General features: G+C 43.2%; 1 protein-coding gene across 10 annotated transcripts in view; it reads right to left on the bottom strand.

Moving 5' to 3' along the window:
- The window catches only part of LOC103679529 (inactive phospholipase C-like protein 2), a 71,975-nt gene that overhangs the window by 23,667 nt on the left and 25,230 nt on the right, over positions 1–23,078 (bottom strand). For 4 of the 10 annotated variants that reach the window (XM_040636844.1, XM_008709093.2, XM_040636846.1 and 1 more), the window contains one exon: positions 15,893–15,968. The exons of 4 other annotated variants lie outside the window; for them this stretch is intronic. In XM_040636844.1, coding sequence (XP_040492778.1) covers positions 15,893–15,968 — 76 coding nt within the window. Of the gene's footprint in view, positions 1–11,400; positions 15,640–15,892; positions 15,969–23,078 lie in introns of those variants that run through there. 2 more of the 10 variants (XM_040636847.1, XM_040636848.1) reach the window with 1 other exon arrangement.

Genomic DNA, 23,078 nt, shown 5'->3' with positions numbered 1-23,078 from the left:
GCCACTGCTGGTAGCTGTTCTTGGCGTTAGCCTACGCAGGTTAGCTCTACCTCACTGTTAACCAAACTGACATGCGATTACACAAAGTAAATACCCGATATATTTGCACGTTCCTCCTTCAGCAATTAGTGTCTTTATCTGCCTATTTACCGGTGTGTTAGAGTGAGAGCCCCTCCGCTCTGGGGAGGGGACTGTTCATTCACATACGGGCAGTGTTCAGAAGCAGCCCTCGCAGCGGGCTTTTGGCTCAAGTGAAGCCTTCAGGATTCTTAAAAGGCTAAGAAGATGCAGAACCACCCAAACCAGCTTCTCCTGAGAAAGTAAAAAGAACAGAACACTGAGGCTGTGGTCCGGTCAGTGGACACCACGGAGGGCTGCCCCCTCCCCCCAAGCCCTGCCAGCTGCATGGGAAGATGTACACCAAGACGGCTTTCTGCGCAAATTCTTTACTCACCTGGGGCAATTGGGGGCTGAAAGGGGGGGGCTTTTTAGCTCTAAAACACAAGTACTTCTCATTGATGAATTATAGGTTAAAAAAAAAAAAAGACAAACCTATATGCTTCTGAAAATAATTAGAATTTTGTTGATCCTGAGAAAATTTCTTTTGTGACCATCTGTAAAATCATTATTTAGAGGTTCCGAAATTGCAGATTTAAGACAAAAGAGTTCTAATGTTCTTACAAAACATGGCTCTTAGCTTCTGGGGCCTGAGCATCGCGGGTGGACTTCCAGAGCACTCCCAGACAGGCGCTGGAGAGAAGTGAGGGTCACATGCTTTTGCATGCACCGCTGCCCGCTGCTTAGTGACAAGAACTCCCACTGTGAAAACAATCTTCGGGTGCGAAAATAGAAGCCAGGCCAATCATAACGAGGGAAAAAGAAGTGGGATTGTTTTTTTCTTTCAGGAACAAGCTGTATTTCCCGGTAAGTTTCCAGTACCTTCCCAATGCTGTACCAACACATTTTATTCATAAATCTGTGTACTTTAGACCCATGTGTAGCTGTTCACAGTAGCTTGTATTTTTTCTATAAGCAACGTCCCATTTCCTTGTCTGATTTACACTAAATGGCATTATAAGAGCCTCAAAGAAAGCACAGCCTGGCTAACATTTATAACATTTGGGGGCAACTGTGAAGGGAGGGGAAGGAAACAGGATTCCTTGATTCTACCAGGACATTGCCACCCAAGTTAAGACAAGAGGTAACCGTTAATTCTGGCCAAAGAAATGGAAATCTTTGTAAGTTTTAGGAAACTTCACTTGAAAACCAATACTAACTAGGTGAACTGTCCTTTGAAAAGGGTGACACGCTATACAATTGCAATGGGCTATATTATTTAACAGTCAAAATACATGGTGTGTATAAAGGCATTAAAGTTTGAAGGCTGTGAACATATATTATGCAAATCCAATGAAGTGCATGGGAACATGGACCAAAGCCTGGGGGAAATGAGCCAGAAAGCAGCGAATGGTCATGTCTCATGCGCAGACCTGGCTGGGCCCGCTGTGACCGCTCTTTGGCTAAAAGGACTGTCTTTGAGCCCTGGCTTCTTCTCTGTGCCAAAGAACCTACGGTTAGGTTCCTCTGACTCCATGACCCCAAGTTTCTGTTTCCAGGGAAAAGATGTAAATTATTTTTCTTCAGGAATGTTAACCAAGAAGAAAATCTGCTCGAATTCCTTGGTGATAATGAACTTGAGAATTAAGGAAATGAATAGCTGGTGATCTAGCAGCAAAGAAAAGACAAATGGAAAACCCATAGTCACGTGGTTTCTATGAGAATTTAGTTCCGTTCTGGTCTAAGGAAATGGAAGTCATAGGCCATGTGAACAAAGAACAGGGCCATGCGTCCATGGTGGGGACTGCATAAATCATTTAATCTTTCCATTTAGAGCTATAATACTAAATTTTAAAAATTGGTCTGGCCACTCAAAAGTATATGATTTGTTTTTTTACGTTAAGAACTACATTTTGAAAAGTTGTTTCTTTCCATGTCATCTCTTGAAAATCTAAACAGCTAAGCTTTTTTATACTGGTAGGTACTGGTTTCACATAATTTTCCAATTATTATTTCAAAATACTTTATAACCTATATATTTTAAATAGGGGCTTAAAGCTTGTCCAAAACTAAAATATAAAGCTGGCAGATTAAGTATCATGTTTTGTAAAAATTAATAACTGAGTGTAAATTTTCCAGGCAGGATGATATAATTAAATTAACTAAGCATGTGACTATAACTGTAAAGAACGGGATGTAATGGAGCTTCTATTAAGGTTCCTGCTTTCCATCACAGATAAACTTAGATGAAAACCAAACAGCCATAAAAATAAAATAAAAATTTAAAAATACATGATACATACAATAAATAACTAAGATATAAAAAAGAGGCTTTTGCTTGGAAGGGAAGGGAGACTCAGAAACAAGGCATCATTTCCTCTTTGACTGAAACGAATGCCATTTCTTCTTGCCAAACATAAAGCAGATGACCTTTCAAACATTCTGGTTGGGATTTTCTCTACCAATCTAAAAGATATGAATCTAAAATACACCATGTAGTGCAAGGCTAAATATTTTTAGAAACAAATATAATTTTAAAAAATATTCAAAAGAGAGACATATTGATCTTAAACTTATATACTAAAAGATTAGTTCTTCAACTGAAAATTTACTTTGCTGCCCTAAAAAGCTCTTTTATCACAAACACATTCAGTGCGAAAGTATTTTTTTTTATGTGTTGAAAATAGAAACCACAAGCAAAGGGCAAAATCTTTCAAACGGTGACAAAAGAAATATATATTTATATTTTATTTCAAATATCCCAAATTAGGTGTAACGAGATATTTCCCGGAAGATGGAGTTCCATATAACACAGATCTATTTGGGACCTCATTCAAGAGGATGATTTATCAACAGTATTAAAAGTACCTTAATAAGTACGGTCTGCATGTTGTTTTGTGGCACATCAAAGTATCTTGAAAACAAAAGAGGTTATCTGATTATTTTTCCAACTAATTTACACACAGCACCCGTTAAAATATACAGTCTTTGTAAACTGTACGTTCTGCCCCTAAAGTCCAGGGGTCTGAAGTTTGTGTGTGCTGCTGACACGTGGGCATTTACACCATAACCCCCACGGAGACATGGAAATGCCTAATTATTTTTCATACAGTTCCAGTTGGTAGTCTCTTTTTCTTGGCCTTTTTTCCAATCTTGGCATTAACAAAAGCCAAATTATTTTAAGATGGATTTCTGAGCTGTTAAATCCCGTTCCACATGAGGTGGGATAGACAAACCAGGTCTCTTAAATATATGCCTGAAACCCAGATGGATGACAAGATCCCCGGAATGCCACATCCACAGCGGTACACTTTGTGAATGAATCGCACGAGGGAGGTTTTCCTTCCTCCGCCAGCCTGCTCCATCTGGGTAAATCTAGGTGAGAGGAAGTTGTGTAACTTCCAGGCCTTTGTGGAATCCAAGTGCCAGGCCACCATCCACAACACGCAGCCACGGGATGCACATGGGGTGGGGTCCCAGGAGCGATGATGTGGGTAGCAGGACCCTCCCCATTTCATTTTGCTGAGCCGTAAAAGGGCCTTCTTCACCCCAATTATACTCAAACATTAGTTTTTTAAATCTAGGACACCTTTGTTTGGATCGCCACTCTTAAATCGGATCCTTGCTCTCTACCACAGTTCGGCACGATCACCGCGACACACCGGCCTTGTCACCTTACCCTGTCTGTGCCTCCCTTGCTTTTTGTACCTCTTCTCGTATGAATTTTTGATCAGACATTATTGTGCCTTGACCCAGCAATTTAAAAAGTATAAACTGGTATACAGAGAGTTAGCTTTCCTTTCCCCATCCCCCAGTCCTCTTGCTCCCTTCCCATCAGGCAACCGCTGTTACTCCCCCTTACGTATTCTCCCAGACAGACTCACGCCCTCACAAGCACACAGGGCCCTATTCTCCTACCCCACCTTTTAAAACAAATATTAGCAAATAGCACACACTGTTTGACTTTGAAAACAATATATTTTATATATATATACATATATATATATGAAATATTTATTTAACCTGTATGTATATATAAGACCTTCTTTTTGTACGCGTAATACACAGCATGTGTGGGTACAGGTAAATGTATATATACAGGTTTATATTTTATTCTTTTTTATGGTAGCAGAGTGTTCTATTATGTGGATCTATCAGAATGTATTTAACGAAGGCCTTCCTATTGAATATTTAGGGTGTAACATTTAGCTTGTTCTCAGTATTGCAAAGAAAATTCTGTACATTTTGTCCTTCCCCAAGTATGTGATCATATCTGTAAACGCTGAAAGAATGGAACTGTTGGTTCAAAGTGTACATAACTTGTAAATCTGACATTTACTGCAATATGGCCCTCCCTAGGTGTGGACCCCCCAACAATATGACAGGTATCAGTTTCCCCTATATCCTCACCAATCCATCATGACCCATATGTGATGTGACTTTGCAGGCTTGGGTACAAACATTTGGATCTGATGCATGAAAAGTGGCGTTTCCTTGAAATACCTCATTTACTCAACTTCTAGAATATCACGGTGTTCTCCTGCCTGGCTGTGTTCTAACCTCCTTGCTTGCTCTCCCACATGTCCTCCTTGACACCTGAATGTTGCAGGGCCAGAGCTCCATCTTCTCCATCCACAGTCACTTCTTAGATGACTTCAGTCTCCAGACTCGAAAGACCACCTTTGTGCTTATGGATTCCAAACTCATTACACCTCCAGTCTGGACCTCCCACCCAAACCTTACTCGTGGAATTCAACTAGGCATAACTTAACTTGTCTAAACAAAATCCCTGCCCTTCCCTCTCGAGCCTCTCCTCCTCAGTCGCCCCCACCTCAGTAAATAGCAGTATCCCCTTTCCAGCCCCAAATCTCGCAGTCATACTGACTTCCCTCTTTCTTTCCTCCTACCCCACAACCAATCTGCATATCTAGACTATAGCTGAATATCCAGCATGTAAACATTTCGTATCACTCCACCCCAACTACCACCCGTCAAACCATCACCACACACTGTGCTGAATTGTTGCAAGAGCTTCCTGAATGGTCTGGCCACTGCTCTGGCCCCCATGCCCTATCCTCAACTCATCTGCCCAGACTCAGGAAAAGACCTCTCATCTCAGCGAGAACAAAGCCAGCCCGTGTGTCTGGCCTCCTGGTAACTCCAGCTCATTGTTCACGCTGGCTCCTAGCCCTCGCCCACCCCTCCCTGTCCTGCAGCCACGGCAGCCACACTGGCCTACTAATTCTTCCACTGATACATGGAATGCTCTCACCTCAAGGCCTCTGCCTCCATAGCCCCTCTTACTGGGATCATCCCTTTTCCGGATGTTTGGAAAGCTTGCTCCCCACCTCCAATCATATTTCCATCAAGTCACTGAGGGCTTCAATGAGGACTTTATTTAAAAGAGCCACCCTGCCCACACTCCGGGCCCACGTTCTCTCCCCTTCTCTGCCTTACTGTTTCCAAAACACTCACCACTGCCTGACACCTAAATGTTTTATCTATTTGCTTTTTGTTTCTTTTCTATCTTCTTTCTATCTTCTAGATTCTGGCTTCACGAAGGCAGGGATTCAGACTTTTTGTTCATAACTGTATTCCCTGTACTTGGAACAGGTCCGAATCTTTGACAAATGAGGCTGAACATCTTTTCACTTTGTTTTTAGTCTTCTGAATTCTGTTATCATGCACTATGTTCAATTTTTTTGCAAAGAATATAGGGTTGTTGGCCTTTTTCTTAACTGATTTTAAGGGTTCTTTACAGAGTAGGGGTATTAGCCCTTTGTGATCTGTATTGCTGACATTTTTTCTGTTTGTACTTTTTGTTGCAACTTTGATCCTGACAGTTTTTGCTATAGAGAATTCTTTTCATGCAGTCTAATATATCAAGTTTTTTTCTTGTTGTTCAATGTTACATTTAAGCTTCTGGGTTTGTGTCATTTCTTGCCCGCGCTTCCAGCCTCATTTGCTGCTCCCCCCTTTGTCACGGCCACTGCGGGCGTGGGCAGTCCTGCATGGGCTCTTCTCCCTGCCTGGAATTTCTGTCCCGACCTGCCTTGCTCCCAGACACAGCAGTGGCGGGACTCAGCTCCTGTTCTGAGATCTGGTTCCCTGATCATGCCCGACGGAGCTCACCACAGGCCCTGCTGTGGAGCCCACATGGCGTTCGTTGTGCGGTGGGGTTCTCTTCACACACCTGTCTCTGGACACTCAACCTGGAGCCTGCTGGGGACAGGGAGCAAAGTCCCCAGCTTCTGTCACACTGGGAGTAGGGAGTGTCTGGTGACTAAAAGAATGAACTAACAAGTGCAGCATTCAACATTCAATTCAACTCAACATATACCTGCTGGATGCCAGGCACTGTTGTTGGAGTTTGGGATATGTGATGAATAAACTCTGCCCCCAAGGAGTTTATATCCGAGCTGCAAGAAAACACAGTAAGCCGACTATATGGTATCAAGTGTGCTGGGAATGCTTTTATGACTTGAGGTTACATAAAACAACCAGTTCTGAATTAAAGATTCATAATCATCTCCCTGGATTTTCAGTATTTCCTCCCAACCCTTTCTTCCTTAGAGAACTCATCCAAGCAAGTAACTCTTCCATATGGATGACACCAATTCTATCTGTAAGCCTGACTCCATCCCAAGCTTCATTATAGCTGCTTCAACAACGGACTAGTTTTTTCCACTGGACCTTGTGCTAAAGTCTGAATGTTTGTGTCCCCCTCCAAATTATATTTTGTAATTCTAATGCTTAATGCCATGGTACTAGGAAGTGGGGCTTTGAGGAGGTGCTTAGGTCATAAGAGTGGAGCCTTCACGAATGGGATTAGTGTCCTTATAAAAGGGATCCCAGAGAGTTCCCTAGACACTCCCACCACGTGAGGACACAGCAACAAGTTGCTATCTATGAACCAGGAAGTGGACCTTCACCCGCCACCATATCACATCTACTGGCACCATCATCTTAAACTTCCCAGTCTCTAGACCTGGGAGAAATAAATTTCTGTGGTTTATAAACTGTCCAGTCTGTGGTGTCTGTTATAGCAGTGCCATCCTACTGTGATCTCGTTCACCAAACCTGAAACGGACCTTCACAATCAACTCTGTCCTATTCCCACAGTGCGAGCACCCACATTCCATTGCTGGGAGGAGCATGTGAACCTGAAGGGCAAAGGGCAGAGATGAGTCAGTCAGTGAGTCCCCAGGCCTGTTCCAAACTATTTCACACCCCTACCACCCACAGCAGTTTCCTAAAGTATTCAAGACAGTGACAGAACTTGAAACAAGGGCTTTATAACCATGTAAGTTCAGGACATGCTGAGTTAAACTGGATGATATTTAGCACGCTAATGTGTACTGAGAATCTCCAAGGCGGACTACATTTTGTTACGGAAACTTGATGATGAGCTCCTCCTATGACTAGTGGTCCTTGAAACAAGCTTTGAGAAATGCTGGTCAAGAAATGCAACCCCAAATACTTGATCCTTGAATTAAAAGGTTTCCATCATTCAAAGCAAGCTCTATTTTCCAATCCGAATTTCTGCTGCTTCCAGAAGCAAATATCTCCCTTTAGCCAGGACGATATATTTCATGTGCACAGAAAGTACATCTCGATAGTGAGGCCTTCTACACTGTGCCCACCTCATAAGCCCTGTTCCTTCTGCTCTGCCTCCATGGATCCTGCATTCCCTCAAGTCCCTAGATTCAAGCCCACCTCCTTCCCTACCAACAGAACCTTCTGGGCTTATTCCTTTCTTCAAACTTCAACTGTACCTATTATTTACACCATGTGCTTGGTCGTGGTTTATAACTTTCAATGATAGCAGAGACCTTCCATTATTGTTTTTGCATCTTTAATAAGTAATTAGTATATCTTGTCACTGAACACATTCCGCAAATGCATAACTGTGTTTTTCCTGTTATATGTTAACATGAATAATGACATGTTTTTGACATGGCACTGACTGACCAGTAATGAAAAAATACAAGTTAATTAAAGTTGCGTTAAACTCCTTATTTCTATAAGAAGACTTATCTCTATTATTGTTTACACATTCTTAGAATGCATTTGTTCACTTTTAACTACTACAATCCCGTATTTATATTATATTATGGGACTTGTAGACCGTCAAGTTTGAGAGCTGGAAAAGCCTTAGAGATCACCTCGACTATTTATTTTAGACCCAAGGATATCTATTCGGTATCTATCTATCTATCTATCTATCTATCTATCTATCTATCCTTCTGGTATTTGAGAAAGATGATTTAATTTATCTGTGGACTTTATTTGAATTGTGGTTCTTCTCAGCTTTAATAAGTGTAATAGAATAGTATCAAAAAATTTTTATGGGAGTGCCAGAGTTGAGAGCAGCCTGACCCCTCTCCAGCAGAGCACCTGCTGAGGTGACCCTGACAGTTCCTATTGCATCCTAGTGATGCTTTTCGACTCTGTGGGTTTATGAAGAAGGAGGGAGGAAGAAGTGACAAGAAAGCATAGCTCTGGGATTTTTTCACAGGACAGGTATCCCAGCGAGGTCAAGCATCCCCCCACATTCCCTCCCTTTCATTTGTGGAGAGGTTTCACCAATGAAAGGTATGTTAGGAAGAAGAAATATGCCCCCGAGAAAGACAGCTTGGCTGCCAATCAACCCCACGAGCAAGTGCACATCTGTGTCTGAACAGCTCTTGCTCCTCTGAGGGGCAGAGTGGAGCACGAACCCCAAAGGGGTTTTTTGAGAGGTTCTCAAAACCTGAATGTCCTCATTCAAAGACAAATTCCTGATTTGATATCGGGGGTGAGGTAAAGGAACGGCATCTTAAATAAGCATCCAGGAGATTCCGACCACACTTAGGAGAACTACTGTTGGTGTGGTGGTTGATGTGGGAATCTTAAAATGGGACGGGATGATGGGTACAGGAGATGGAGGGGTGTGGTGAGGCAGAGGGTTCTAGAGAACCCTTATTTTGACATTTTTTTGCCCTGAATTGGCCTATATGTCCCCTTTGTGATCATTCTCTCTACTCTCCCTGATCAGCAAGTTCCCTTTGGGAGAACAAAAGGGCAGGTGGGGCAGACTTGCAACTTCTTGGCTTCCCAGGCCTCCACTGACTGTGAGTTAAATGAAGTGCCGGGGGGGAGGATCTGGCAATTCAACACCAGGTCTCACTTCAGGTCTGTGTCTCACCTTCAGAGAGGTCACTCTTCACCTTTGATGTTAGGCGTTAACTTTCCCCCTTGAAACTCATGCTGATGGGCTGTAATTTTAGTATCCCCATGCCACTGGATGGGATTGCTTGTTTAATCTTGTAATCTTTTTAAGTAATTGTAATCAAGCCATTCTAAAATTGCTAATTAGGCAACTGATCTTAGGTCACTGCATTTCAGAACCCATGGGGCCAGGAGGGAATCATATACTCCAATGCCACTCAGAAGGAGAAAAATGAGACAGAGAGGGGTAGCGACTAACCTAATGTCACCCAGCAAGACACAAGAACACAGGTCTTTGGATCCCCAGGGAAGAACCTCTTACTTCTGTCAGACACAGCTGAGAAACATCCTGACATAAATGAAAACAGAAGTTACAGGCTCCCAGGTCTCCTTTTGCAAACTTTTCCAAACCGAACACTTGCGAGGTGCTTTCAGGATAAATCTTATGGCTGCTTTTATGTTTACTGTGTTGGGTAAGAAACACTGATGTGAGCAAAGCAAGTGGTGGACGGTGACAGGTTGCTTATCTGGTAACCCCAGCTCCTAGGAACACACTGAGATCCAAGGACTTTGCAAAATAAAAAAAGGAGCAATCAAATGCAGGACATGCAGGCCTGGCCCGCTGCTCTGCTTGTGCTCTCCGTGTGGGAGTGCGTCGGGCTCTCACCTGCTTCCCCTGAGACAAATCTATCAAGCCTGGCCACGGGGGAGATGCCAACTGCTCGGCAGACTAGAAGCAGCAAATTAGAAAGGAAAAAAGAGTCGCTGTACTAATAGGCCGTCGGATACAGTACAAATTAGCAGTAGGAAGTGAAAATTGAATGGAAGTAACAAATAAACCATTAACCCTGGAACAGAATCTGAGCGGGCAGAGCAGGTTAGGGGTCCTCTGGGATGTACAAGCTCCCGGGGGACTCGCCGTTACACCGCAAGATAATAACGGATGCCTCTCAAAGTGACCCTCAGTCATCAAAGTTCAAATTATGTTCAGCAAACCAAGTTTAAGGAAGCGGGGACGTACAGAATCTATTACGGAAAGTGTTCCATTAAAAGGATTAAAACGAAGGGTAACAAAAGCTTTCATTATTTGGAAGGTTAGCTTATAGCCCACTTTACTGGGTAATGATGCGACCCTGCCATGCATGAGAATCCCTTAGAGCTTTTAGAGAAGGAGCTTCCATTTAAATAAGCCTGGGGTGGGCTGGGGGTTCTTTCATCTAGAGCTTGAACTTCCCCTGTCATTCAGAAAGAGGGTAGAACCAATTCTCCTGCCAGAAGAGGAACGAGGCTCTCGCCCATCCAGGCACCCAGACGTCACCTGTGCGCTGGGCCTGCCCATGATGCCAGAGGTGCCGGCTGGGGTCCTCGGCAGAAACCCCACCTCATCACTCAATGCCGTCCCCGTGCCTTGGGAGTGTGGCCCATGCCTTCTCTTGGAATATCCTCAGTCAGGGATCCTTGTAACAGCTTCTGGTCCTTGATTCCTTCTTTCCTTTTTCTTTATTTTTTTAATTTAATCATTTAAATTAAATTTAAATTTATCAGTAATTTGATTTTTACCAAAATTATGCACATAGTTTAAAGAGCCAAATTGTGGGGCGCCTGGGTGGCTCAGTCGTTAATTGTCTGCCTTCAGCTCAGGGCGTGATCCCGGCGTTATGGGATCAAGCCCCACATCAGGCTCCTCCACTGGGAGCCTGCTTCTTCCTCTCCCACTCCCCCTGCTTGTGTTCCCTCTCTCTCTGGATGTCTCTCTCTCTCTCTGTCAAATAAATAAATAAAATCTTTAAAAATAAATAAATAAAGAGCCAAATTGTTGTTACCCACTCCCCTTTTCCAGAAGCAGTTATATTCAACCCCTTTAGCTGAGGTTTTTTGTTTGTTTCCTGTTTTAGTGTTTATGTCCATATTTCTAAGTAACATGTGTATAATGTTTAGAATTTTTTTTCTCCCGAGCATTACCTATTTAACTCCCCAAATGAAAGAGGAAAATTTTGTTATTTTCACATCTCTGCTGTCAGGACACATGCAGCCTCCCAGCCAACCGCAGCCTAACTCCTCCTTAATCCACCCTTCAGACAGTTCTTTCTTTCTTTTTTTTTTTTAAATAATATTTATTATTATTTTTTTTTATATTATATTATGTTAGTCACCATACAGTACATCCCTAGTTTTTGATGTAAAGTTCCATTTCATCCCTACCTTCACCCAACTCGCAGAGGCCCCTGGTGCAGCCCGGTTCTGCGCAGGCGGGGGGTGGCCTGCAGCACGAGACTGCACGCCCGTGCCCACTGTGCCCACCGTGCCCATGGTGGCCTCAGACTCAGCTCGCCGGCACCGCTAAGTCAATCAGCGCTTGTTCAGCTAGTAGTTTTCAGTTTCGAAAATTTTGTTCCTCCCATTTTGTCCTTAGGGGCTTATGCCTTAAAAAAAAGCAAAAACCAACAAGCCCTTACTGTCATTTTAATGAGGTTCTGAAGGGAGGGGAAATGAAATGCATGTGTTAATTCACCATTTTAACAAGAAGTATGTCTTTGATTTCTTTTTCCTTTCCAGGGAGCAAATTAGTTTCCATTTAAATTCACCAGATAAAAACACCCAACGCACTGAAGAAAAGCAGTTTGGGATTCCTTCTACATCATCTTCCCATCCTTTACGAAGCAGATCGATGCAGTGACCAAAGAGGAAATTAAAATTCAAAGACAGGCTGCCATTTTGGGGGCCAGCAAAAGAGAGAGAGAGAGAGAGAGAGGACACAGTGGAAAAGACTTTTCCCCAGAATGAGTCTGGCTACCCTTTCATCACCTTTTTTAAACTTTTTAAAGAAGAACTCTGAGGAAGCTTCCCCCTCCACGGATCCCCGCTCAGCTCCCCTGCACGTGCTCCTCGGCCATCTCCTCCTTTGCTGTTTCTTGGAAGAATACGCATGCGTTACATTTAGGAGAGAGAGAGTGTGTGTGTTCACCTGTGCTCCTGGATCTACGCACAATGGTGCTTGTACAGCCATGCCGTTTCTCACTGACCCCTCTCTCTCACTCACCCGTCGGCCCAGACCCCCTTGCCCCGCATCACTCCTGCGCCCTCCTCCGTGTCACCGGTACCCCTGCTGGCGCTAGGCCGCTGGACTCTGCCCCAGTCCGGAGGCCCCCCCTTCCACACCCTCACCCCCAAAGCTGGTGCCCTCCAACGCCACTATGTGCGCACCCACGTGCCCAATGGAAAACAGTCCTCTCCTCCTCAGAACTTCTCTCGATGTCACAGCTTTCCGGAGTGTCTGGGAAGAAGAGGGGCTCATCCCCTTTTCAAAGGTCAAGTGTTTCACAACTGTCCTGGATTTCTGCCCTCCTCACTTCTTCCCTCCTTACTCCCTGTCTCATCTTTTGAGATGTCTTCCTCTTCACCTCTTCAGTGGATCTTTCCTATTTTTAGGGATATGGCTTGCTTATGAAGATGTCCCTTCGTCCCCTTCAGCCCTCTGTGCTGCAATACTCTCCTCTTAAAAGAGTAGACTCCGCAGGCTGCCCGAACTGCCCATCTCCTGGTTGGTTCCCCTGTCCTCCCCAGAGTCCCTTCGGGCCATGTGCCTGCCTGCCGGGGCCTGCAGGATCCCAGCCCACCTTGGCTGGGGGTCTTCACTTCTCAGCATTCCTCTCCTGCCTTAACCCCTCTCCCCAAGAACACCATCAGCAAAAACCCATTTCTATCTCAAAAAAAGAAAAGAAAAAAAAAAAAAAAAAAAAAAAGAACCACATAGCCAGGAGGCTGAACCTGTCCAAACCAGGCATGCTTTCGAACACAGGACTGGAGGCAGTGGCGTGACTCCATATTTCATGTAGCTGTTTGGATGAAGGTTTATCTATAAGAATATAAACTTGTGTTTAGAAGTTTGAAATGCTTCTAAAAGAATCCTCACTTAGGGCACTTTGGTACCTGTATCTTCATTTTGTCACGGCCAGATTCAAGTTCTGTATGCAGAATAGCAATTATTTATCAGAAGTAAAATCTCATGCAAATGTTTTTGAGCCCAATACAAATTAGCAATTCTTCATATGACTAATGACTATATGCCCTTCCGATAACTGTAAACACGAGAAACAAAAGATCAAGGACTCTAAAATAAGCACTTGGAATAACAGAAGGGCTGTGTGGGCGGTCAGCAGTAACTGTGAAACCAAAAGATAATCGCTATGTGCTTCTCAAGATCTTCAAACCCAGAGCAATGTGAACCATTACACAGTGGTTATTCTTTTTTGCCCTCCAAGCAAAATTCTTAACAGGCAAGATCCTTCAGCTTTTCAAATACAAGCAAATCTATCCCTCACTGAAATTAAACAGAACAACAGAAAGCTGCATTATGCTAGAAATGGTCAAATTTCATAAACCAATGAAGTTGCAAAGAACTGACCATAACTCATATTGTTAATAAATAGTTCTTTTTGTCCGATAAATGCACCTTCAGATTCTAACAGTCCACAATTCTCATGACAATACATGCATTGAGTAGAACTGAATCCTTAATACAAGCCAAATCACATTGAGTCAGTTAGCATTCGCGTGACTACTCTGTGCAGAATGTTAGAACAGGTGCCGTGGATAAAGTACAGAGTAATTCTAGCAACCCCCCCAGCATAGCAGGTTACTAGCCTGTTTAGAGGACGCGGAATACATTAATAAAACAGACAGTAACTGAACCTCTGTGAGCGGGACCAAACACATTCTGCAGGGCTGAAAACAATGGCTAGGTAACGTAACTCCGACAATCATAAAAGGTCTCCTGGAAGACTGTTGAGACAAAAGGAAGAAACGTACAGATGCGCAGAGAGGAGGAGGAGAGAAGTCTTACCAGTGGAGAGGCTTGTGAAAATCTGACTAAGGAGAAACACACCGGGAAGGGGGAAGGGCAGCCCAAAGGCCAGGCTGGATGCACACCATCACTTCCTTTCCTTCTCACTGTTCCCAACAGCCTCCCAGTTGGGTTCCGCCCATGAAAATTCTCTGCACACAGCTATTGTGGTCATCACCTTAAAGCTCAAGTTCTTTCCGATTCTGCTCAAAAATCGATGGCTCCCCACTGCCCCACAAACCAAATTCAGACTCCTGAGTAACACAGCATAAGTATTCAATACATTTGAGTATGTGTGATTACTTGCCTACCTCCTGCTTGATTGGAAGGTTCTAGAAGGCAAACACCAATCTTGCTTATTTTTTAATATTTTGGTATGTGATAGCTCCTACAAGTACCTTTGGTATGGCAGAAGTTTAAAACCTATTTATTAGATGAATAGATGATTTAACTAACGAATTTTATATAGTATTGGCAAAACGGGCTGGCCAGTTGGGAAGTTAGAAGTTTAGATTTGATACAACAGACCCTAGTCAGCTACTGGATGATTTCTGCGTACAACAGTGACAGCATAAAAATGGTGTCTGGGGGTGCCTGGGTGGCTCAGTCGTTTAGCGTCTGCCTTTGGCTCAGGGCGTGATCCTGGCGTTATGGGATCGAGCCCCACATCAGGCTCCTCTGCTGGGAGCCTGCTTCTTCCTCTCCCGCTCCCCCTGCTTGTGTTCCCTCTCTCTCTCTGGCTGTCTCTCTCTCTGTCAAATAAATAAATGAAAATCTTAAAAAAAAAAAAAATGGTGTCTGAAGTCTCATTTTAGTTGCGGTTGTAGAGAGTATTAGCCCAGAAAGGACTGGAAGTAGAAACAGTGCTTAGCTAATAATATTTTGCTAACAAGATGAGTAAAACAAGATGAGGATTTTTGTCTGTTGATTAGTCACTAATGTGAATATTCCTTCAATAAACACCAAAAAAGAAAATGGTCTCATGTATCTTTGATCTATTTTTAACGAGTTCATTTCTGAGATAAGAGATGATTTCTTTTCAGGCTAAGTGGTACTTATTTTCTTGATTTTAAAGAATAGCCACCAGTACTGTTATTTATGTATTACAAATATTCTCCGTATTAACATCTTCCAAAATGACACTCTAACAAAATGTGAAAATCGAAAGAATTCCATTTTGTCTATTCTTAAGTACAATGCAGAACACTTGATTTTTGGTTTTATCTCAGCTAAAATTAATTAGATGTCAGCATTTTATGATCTGGTATAACATCTTGATATTAAATTGATGAATCCATCAGCATTTGAACATGCCAGTGCATTAAAAAGTGTCAAGAGGTTGAGAGGTTGTAACCGGTGCCCACTTTCCTTTCTGAGAATTTATTCTCTCTCTGCTCAAGCCTCACTCACCCTTCCCACCGTCTGCTGGAAGGTCATGGGGGCACTGGAGGGGGGTCAGCAGCACAGGGTACGCTGAGGAGGGGAGGTCAGCACAGTGGCTCTCCATCTTGGCTGTTCGCTAGAAACGCCTGGGAGATTTTAACAGCTATGAATCTTTCAACCACACCCCAGAGCGATGTCAGTATATTTGAAAAGCTTCCCCCAGGTGAGTTTGTTATCTGGGCTCGAGAAGCAGTGAATCGGTATTTTCTTTAGCCATGGAAAAATAATTCTTATATCTGATTTCCTGGATATAGTGTCTAAAAGATAAAACAGTTTAAGGGGCTACATATATGATGCTACTAATTTTATTTTAAAGAGAAGAAACAAACGTTTACTCACCTGCCCTCTGACAATGTACAATCTTTTCATACACCGCATCTGCGTTTTCGATGACAGCCTTGAGGGACTGGATCATCTGCAAAGGGAACACCCAGACACGGGATTACACCTGACGACCAAACGCTGGTCTACACACGTGCAGGGGGCTCTCCTCTATAAACAGGCCGAGGTGCTGGGGCAAAACCCTCTCTTATCTGACTTCCCACAACTCAGCCCAAATGTGTACGTACAAAATGAAAAATCCTGCCTTCCATGTAATGGTTCCAACAGACTGGGGAGTATCGTGTTTCATAGTTAGGCTTGTACAACACTGAACTTGAACCTTGAGTCAATACCGAATGGAGTCTGTTTCAGTGTGAAAAGCTACAAATAAATATGTGCACACATCTGATCTGTGTTTTAAATTACATTTTCGGTCATTCATTTTAACAAAATCTTCAACTTCATCTTACAGAAAGCTCTGCCACCTACACACCTTACTCATTTCAGCTAAAACGCTTTCATCTGAAAATTAGTTTAAAACTTACCATGAGGATCAAAAAACAGCATTTATTGTTTTTTAAGATTTATTTATTTCTTTTTAGAGAGAGAGAGTGCGGGGTGGAGGAGCAGAGGGAGAGAGAGAGATTCTCAAGCAGACTCCCCACTGAGCGCAGAGCCCAAGGCAAGGCTCAATCTCACAACCCTGAGATCATGACCTGAGCCAAAATCAAGAGCCAGACACTTAACTGATTGAGCCACCCAGGCACCCCTTAAAATGGTGTTTATGTAACACATCACTAATGATATCACTCAAACTAGTATTTTTAATGTTCCTATCAATGATTTTAAAAGATCTAATTTTGAAAAATAAATAAAAATAAAAAGTCCAATTTTGAGGTCTTATTCCAAACTACATGTGTTTGTTTTAGCAGCCAAGCTTGAATTACAAAAAAACAAAAAAAAAAAAGGATCAGGGCATAGCTGATCAATTATTTTATTTACCAAAATGTAAAGAAAAGATCTGTCTGAAGTAATCTTTTGGCTCTAAAATCACTATGAAAATGGGATAGCCAGATTCAGCTCTCATAGTTCAAATGGGTACAATTATGATGCTTGCCTTAATTATAGATTTCAACTTTTTGTATTTAAATGTCCAAATATCTTGTATTATAATATTACTCATCTATTTTAAATGACCATTTTATTTTAAATAACAAACACCAATCCATCATTCTCTATTTCTTTAAATTCTGTCTTGTTTTTCTTTATAGTATTTATCACTAACTGCCACAGCTATTATTTTATAGAAACCAAATACATGTAGGTTGGATTATTTGTATAATTCAAAGAAGGAACACCCTATTTTGACTAGTTAAACTTATTTAAACCAAAGCATAATCAACATGCCTCTTAAGAAATACACCAGACTCTTAAAATGAGTCACACAGCATTTATCAACTTGTCCACTGTTCTAAGAAAATTATAGTGAACACCAAAAGGTTTAAGGCCAACACCGGTGTTCATTTATGCCTTCATTCATTACCCATGGCCCAGAGCAGGAACTGGGACACAGGGACATACAGGATATAACTCAATCTTCAAGAAGCCCGTATCCCAGTGGAAGAGCTTGCACTTTGGAATTCAGTATTTTCACATTCATTCTTCAACATCTGAGTCATGCCTGTAAATTGAAATATTCTATTTTACAGCTTGACATATTGAACAGGCAATGATAAAAATGAATAGTTAAGAGCTCAAATACACTGATATAAAGTCATTCGTCCCATGACATCATTTGCATACTGAAAAGGTTCATACCGTCATCAGTAACCTTTTTCAGCTTTGAAGTCAAGCCAAAATGAGAGATATGAAGAAGCAAGGACTTCTTTAAGCAAGGATGGTGGTTGTCACAACTCAGTATCAAAGAACTGGCCAACTGTGCCTCCATCACTCAAATAGGAAAAAGGAGGGGAAAAAAAATACCAGCAATGGAATGAAGCTGGTCCTGAAGCAGATGAGCAGGACAGGAGCAATAACAGAAGGAATGTAGGAGAACAAGACAGCAGCATTAAGAACAGGCTCATGCATACAGATGACCTGTGGGGGAAAGGTGGTCAAAACACACTCTTACTGGGGGTGCTGTGGGGGCGGAAAAAGCTCAGATTTATATGGGCTCCAATCCTCGTTCTGCTGTTCATTACCTCTGCCATCTAGGCCAGGGTATTAGACATCATGGAGCCATAATTTCCTACCTATACAATGAGTTTAATAAAAGGCACTACCTGCATAATGCTGTGAGGATTAAATGAAAGGATGCACAACGAAGACACTTGCAGACAGATATGACAATGGACTCCCTGGCAGAACATTTTCTGGTAGCCCAAGATTAGCTGAATGAGTACGCCTTCCCTTCATATGTTCACTGGCAGTGTTTCAAACATCCATTACCAATTTTAGTTTTACTTGAACAGCCTGGCGTGATGAAGCTCAGAGAAACAACAAATCACGTTATTCTTAGAAGCACCTTCCAGTTTAAAGTATCACCAGAGGCTAAATAGTTAAGCACCTTTCGCGTAAAATACATGCAAGGTTCAAGGATAGCACATCCGTTTCAAGGGTCTGGAGAGAAGCTGCCTCCAATGCTCTATAATACCTGAAGGATCAATCCTTTACTCTTGGGACAGTCACTGAGGCCCTCTGAGTGTGTGAATAAAGACTAGCTGCTGACCCAGGACTGTGAGCAAATAATCAACAACAAGATGTGGCACTGCCATTGCAGCCCATGCGCTACTGGGTGTGACAAAGTTAATTACCCCTAAGCCACGTAGTTAGTGGGGGTGTGACTGGCGGTGTCCCGGGTCTTGCTGATGCTCTGTCTGTGGACTGGATTTGAATACACACCCCACCCCTTATTTACAAGCAGTATGTAAAGTAGGAAGCTGGCTACTCCGGCAGGGTGGAGAATGCAAACACAGCGAAAAGCCGCTCCTCTAGGTTTGGAAGCAAACGCGGCAGGTATTTGCAGACCCTATTAGGGGGACGTTCTGGAGGGAACCAGCCTCAGAGAAGGTTAGGCACAACAGTAAACAATCAGTAGAACTTAGAGAAGGCAGGAAGAAAACATATCCAAACCTTAGCAGAGATGATTCATCTTGCCGCACCTGTTACTAAATGTTTCCACCACTTCCTTGGGGAGGAGGAACTGCCAGTTTATATCTTTTTATAGTTTTAGGGTACATATTTACAGTTAGGGTGGGTACTGACATTAATGTATAGTAAACAGTTTATAGTTCTCGTCCACGGAGTGAGTTCATTAATCCTCAACTCCTGCACTATTTGCGTAAATTGTCCTTGAGTGAAGAAGCCCCGCTAGGTATTTCCCAGCAAGCTCTCTGGGCTGTGAGCTCCTCTAAGTGCACTACCAGGGTCCAGGGGGCCGAGGGGGTGGGGCCAGGCAGTGGACCTTCCTGCCTGCCCACCCAGCTGGCTGATGTCTTGCTTCGTCCAGCTCACAGCTGTGAACGACGCAGGGCACATGGCACGCAGGGAGGATACAGCAGGGCCAGCACGAGGAGGCCATTCCATCTAGTGGGGGCCCATCTCCGCCTGGGTCTGCTGCTTTGTAACAAGCTGTGATTATAAATAGTACAAGTGTTGGTTGAATGAATCAAAATGAAAGTCATCGAACGCCTCCTCGGCATCAGGTGTGTACTTGGTGCTTTCTATTTCATTTAAGGCTCACAAAACCCATGTGAGGTGGGTATTTATGGCATTGGCTTTATAGGTGTGAACACTGAGGACCTGAGAGTGAAGCTGCTTCCCCAAGGTCCTCTGGTAAGATGGGCAAACGGACTGCAACTGAGAGACGATGCATTGTGTCTGACCTCAAAGCCCCTGCTTTCCCACAGCACCGTGACGCATCTTGCCGCAGGAGTACCAACTGCACAAGGAAAGCTGAGCAAAGGGCATCCCCGCTGGAAAGACATACAAAAGCAGAAAGGAATTTAGTCACGACTGACAGGTGCTACACACAGTAGGTGGGATATTTCCACTGCTGACTTCCACCTAAGATTGTCTTTTTTTAAAGATTTTTTTAAAAAGTTTTTAAGATGTTATTTATTTATTTGACAGAGAGACAGAGGGCACAAGTAGGCAGAGAGGCAGGCAGAGGCAGAGGGAGAAGCAGGCTCCCTGCTGAGCAGGGAGCCCAATGGGGGGCTCGATCCCAGGACCCTGGGATCATGACCTGAGCCGAAGGCAGACGCTTAACCCACTGAGCCACCCAGGAACCCTAAGAATTGTCTTTTAAAATAACATTTCTGTAAAGCGCTTAGGGAAAACATTTCTTTTAAAATGACAACAGTAAACATTTTGCTTGGCTCCACTTAACAATTCATCATTATAAGACAGAAATCATTTACGTTTAATGTGAAACTACTAGAAAAAGCATTTCAGAGTAGACAAAAGCAAATACGTGGAGAGTGACATCAAGGGATGAGTCAAAGGGAGAGACTGCTTTAAATTATTTTCTCTGTATATATTACGTGCCTATGTCAGTGTAATGCAAGGCCCAGCAGAGTGGTTGGCTTTAGAAGCATTCTTTGCATTAATGCAAATACATTTCCATTGATCCCTTTAAACACAGAGGTATGGGTCTTGGCTCAACAATCAGATCATCCTGCTGCTAACCCTAGTAACTTACCACACGGACAGCTCCTATTATTTATGAAGCACAAGATGCTTTTGTGTAGTTGTTGCTAATAAATCTTCTATTAGTGTCCAGGTACCAGCAACTCCCTAAATTTCTGGAACTAAAGCATTAGGACAATCTATGGATTTAACATAGCCCAGGAACCCATTTCATAAATTTGATCAACCCTAATATAGGGTTTTAATACAGGAATCAAGCAGATGAAAAGCAGGAAGTTTCAACTAAAGGCCAGTAAAAATTCGTATTTTATTAAGTTGGACAGAACCAGAAATGCCTTTCATAAGAATGTTCCGTTTTGAAAGTAACTCCCTATATTAGTATAAGGCAAACTTCTCTGTTTACAGATATGGTTATGAGAACTGTTACTATAGTGATATATTTTATATCACTAGATTTCTACAGACTGCTTAATTTTTTGTTTTGAAATCTGCACATCAAGTAGGAAAATTCTGTTTTCAGGATAAGCAAGTTTACAGTTTTATGTAAGGATCTTACGTCTGGTTTTGGACAATACGCCGAATCTCCTTTCATCCCAGAACACAGATTTTGATAATTACCAAAACAATTTGCCAATAATTTCAAGTCCTTGGGTGAAAGAAGTTTAATCAAAACATCTTCTGAGTCCTAGATCTTTCCCTTTATCTTGCTTTGACCTCAGCTGCAGACAGAAAATGCCTCCCTCTTAAGACTTGGCTTTGCCCGTCCCCACCTTCACACAGGGCTGCTGCTGCTGCTTTGGCCGTGGCTATCTCTCATGAAGTTACAAAGGGAATATATAGGTAACAAAGAAGGTTTGTTTCTTTACACACATTCTGTGACCGTGTGACATATAACAGACTCAAGTAATTGAGCCTCATTCTCAAACCTGCCAACGGACTTAAGAGAAACGATACACTTGCCTCCACCTCTGAACGCCCCCTGGGTTCCTGTCGTGGAGATCCACGGACGGCCTCGGTGGCCAGTGAATGCCCGGTGGCAGGTGTGGCTTCAGGTACCACCCTGGACCAAAGCAGGACTTGCCGCTCAGGACTCCAGGAATGAGTAGCAAAACAGCAAACATGAATCAAGGATCAAGGTCTTCAGAAGACCACCCAATTCAATCGAAAGCAGTGTCCTCCCCTCAATCAGAATTATCTGTATGGATGTCTCTAAAGCTCAGTGTCACCGGAGAGCTATCACCCTGTCCTACGCAGCCCTACAAACTGAGTCAGTTCGCTAATGCTGAGAATGGGACAGAGAAGAAGGAAATTCTCTCAGGAATCTGTAAGCTTTGGTGTTTCTTTCTGTGCTCTTGAAAAAGTAGTATCTCCCCGAGTTAATAACACTACCTTTCTTTTTAATATTTTAAAAAGAAGTTTTTGGAATTTTGAAGAATTTTAGAATCAAATACAAGAACACTGGGATCCAGGACTTCAAAACTGAAACTCAGAGGTAACAATTTTCTTTGAGTAAGGTGTCCAAGTACAGCAAAACGTCCCAGGGTGGAAACAATGGAAAATACAAGATCACTTTTAATACTTGAAAGTAATCTGAAAGTCACATACTTGAATGGGGGCGTCAAAGTTCTATCACTGTGGGGGTCTTTGCCCAGCTGCCTGCTACAGTTAAACCCAGCCCGCTCTGCGGCTCACACAGGGGGAAGGCTGCAGCCACATTTTGCCGAGAACTGGTCACCATCCAGCGGCCGAGTATGCCACGGCATTAACAGCTGCGATCATCATCCCTTCCAGCAAGGTCACTATAGAAACACTTTCCACATAGCAAACGGTTTCCAGAGTAATTTGTCCTGGTTGCCTCTGGAAAGCTCACTTCCACTTCCACATTTTCCACTACACAACTCAAAGGAAAGTACAGAAAAAACCCTATATGAGAGAAAAATTGTAGAAAGAACCTAAGGCTCTGCCAGATGCAAACCACCACTGAATTGCTAACCGGAATACAGAGAGGCGCACAGGCAGCCGCTACGGCATCTGGGCCCCACTGCAGGCGTGGTGGCGAGGGGGCAGGAGATGAATCAACGTAAAATCTCATTACCCTCTCCCGGCATTTCCATCAGGTTACAGAAAGCAGGGAAACGTGGTTAGAAAAGGAGTGAGGGGGCGCCTGGGTGGCTCAGTCCTTAAGGTCTGCCTTCGGCTCAGCTCATGATCCCAGCATCCTGGGATCGAGCCCCGCATCCGGCTCCCCGCTCGGCAAGGAGCCTGCTTCTCCCTCTCCAACTCCCCCCTGCTTGTGTTCCCTCTCTCACTGTCTCTCGCTGTCAAATAAATAAATAAAATCTTAAAAAAAAAAAAAAAAAAAGAAAAGAAAAGGAGTGAAGGGTCAGCTTGGATGGGGTACCGGAATTACAACTCTGAGCAGAGACCAAGGTGCAGGCAGAAAGGCAGGGCGGGGAGCGTGAAGGTGGGGACAGGAAGCAGGCAGGGAGCCACAGCACTGGGAGGGACGGGAGGGACTAGGGACGCAGGAGGTGGCAGCGGGACTGGGAAAGAA

The sequence above is a fragment of the Ursus maritimus genome, unplaced genomic scaffold (assembly GCF_017311325.1).
Source record: "Ursus maritimus isolate PB19 unplaced genomic scaffold, ASM1731132v1 scaffold_20, whole genome shotgun sequence".
In the NCBI taxonomy this organism is placed as follows: Eukaryota; Metazoa; Chordata; class Mammalia; order Carnivora; family Ursidae; genus Ursus; species Ursus maritimus.
The sequence above is the reverse complement of the archived record's forward strand: the minus strand, read 5'-3'. Positions and strand labels throughout refer to the sequence as shown.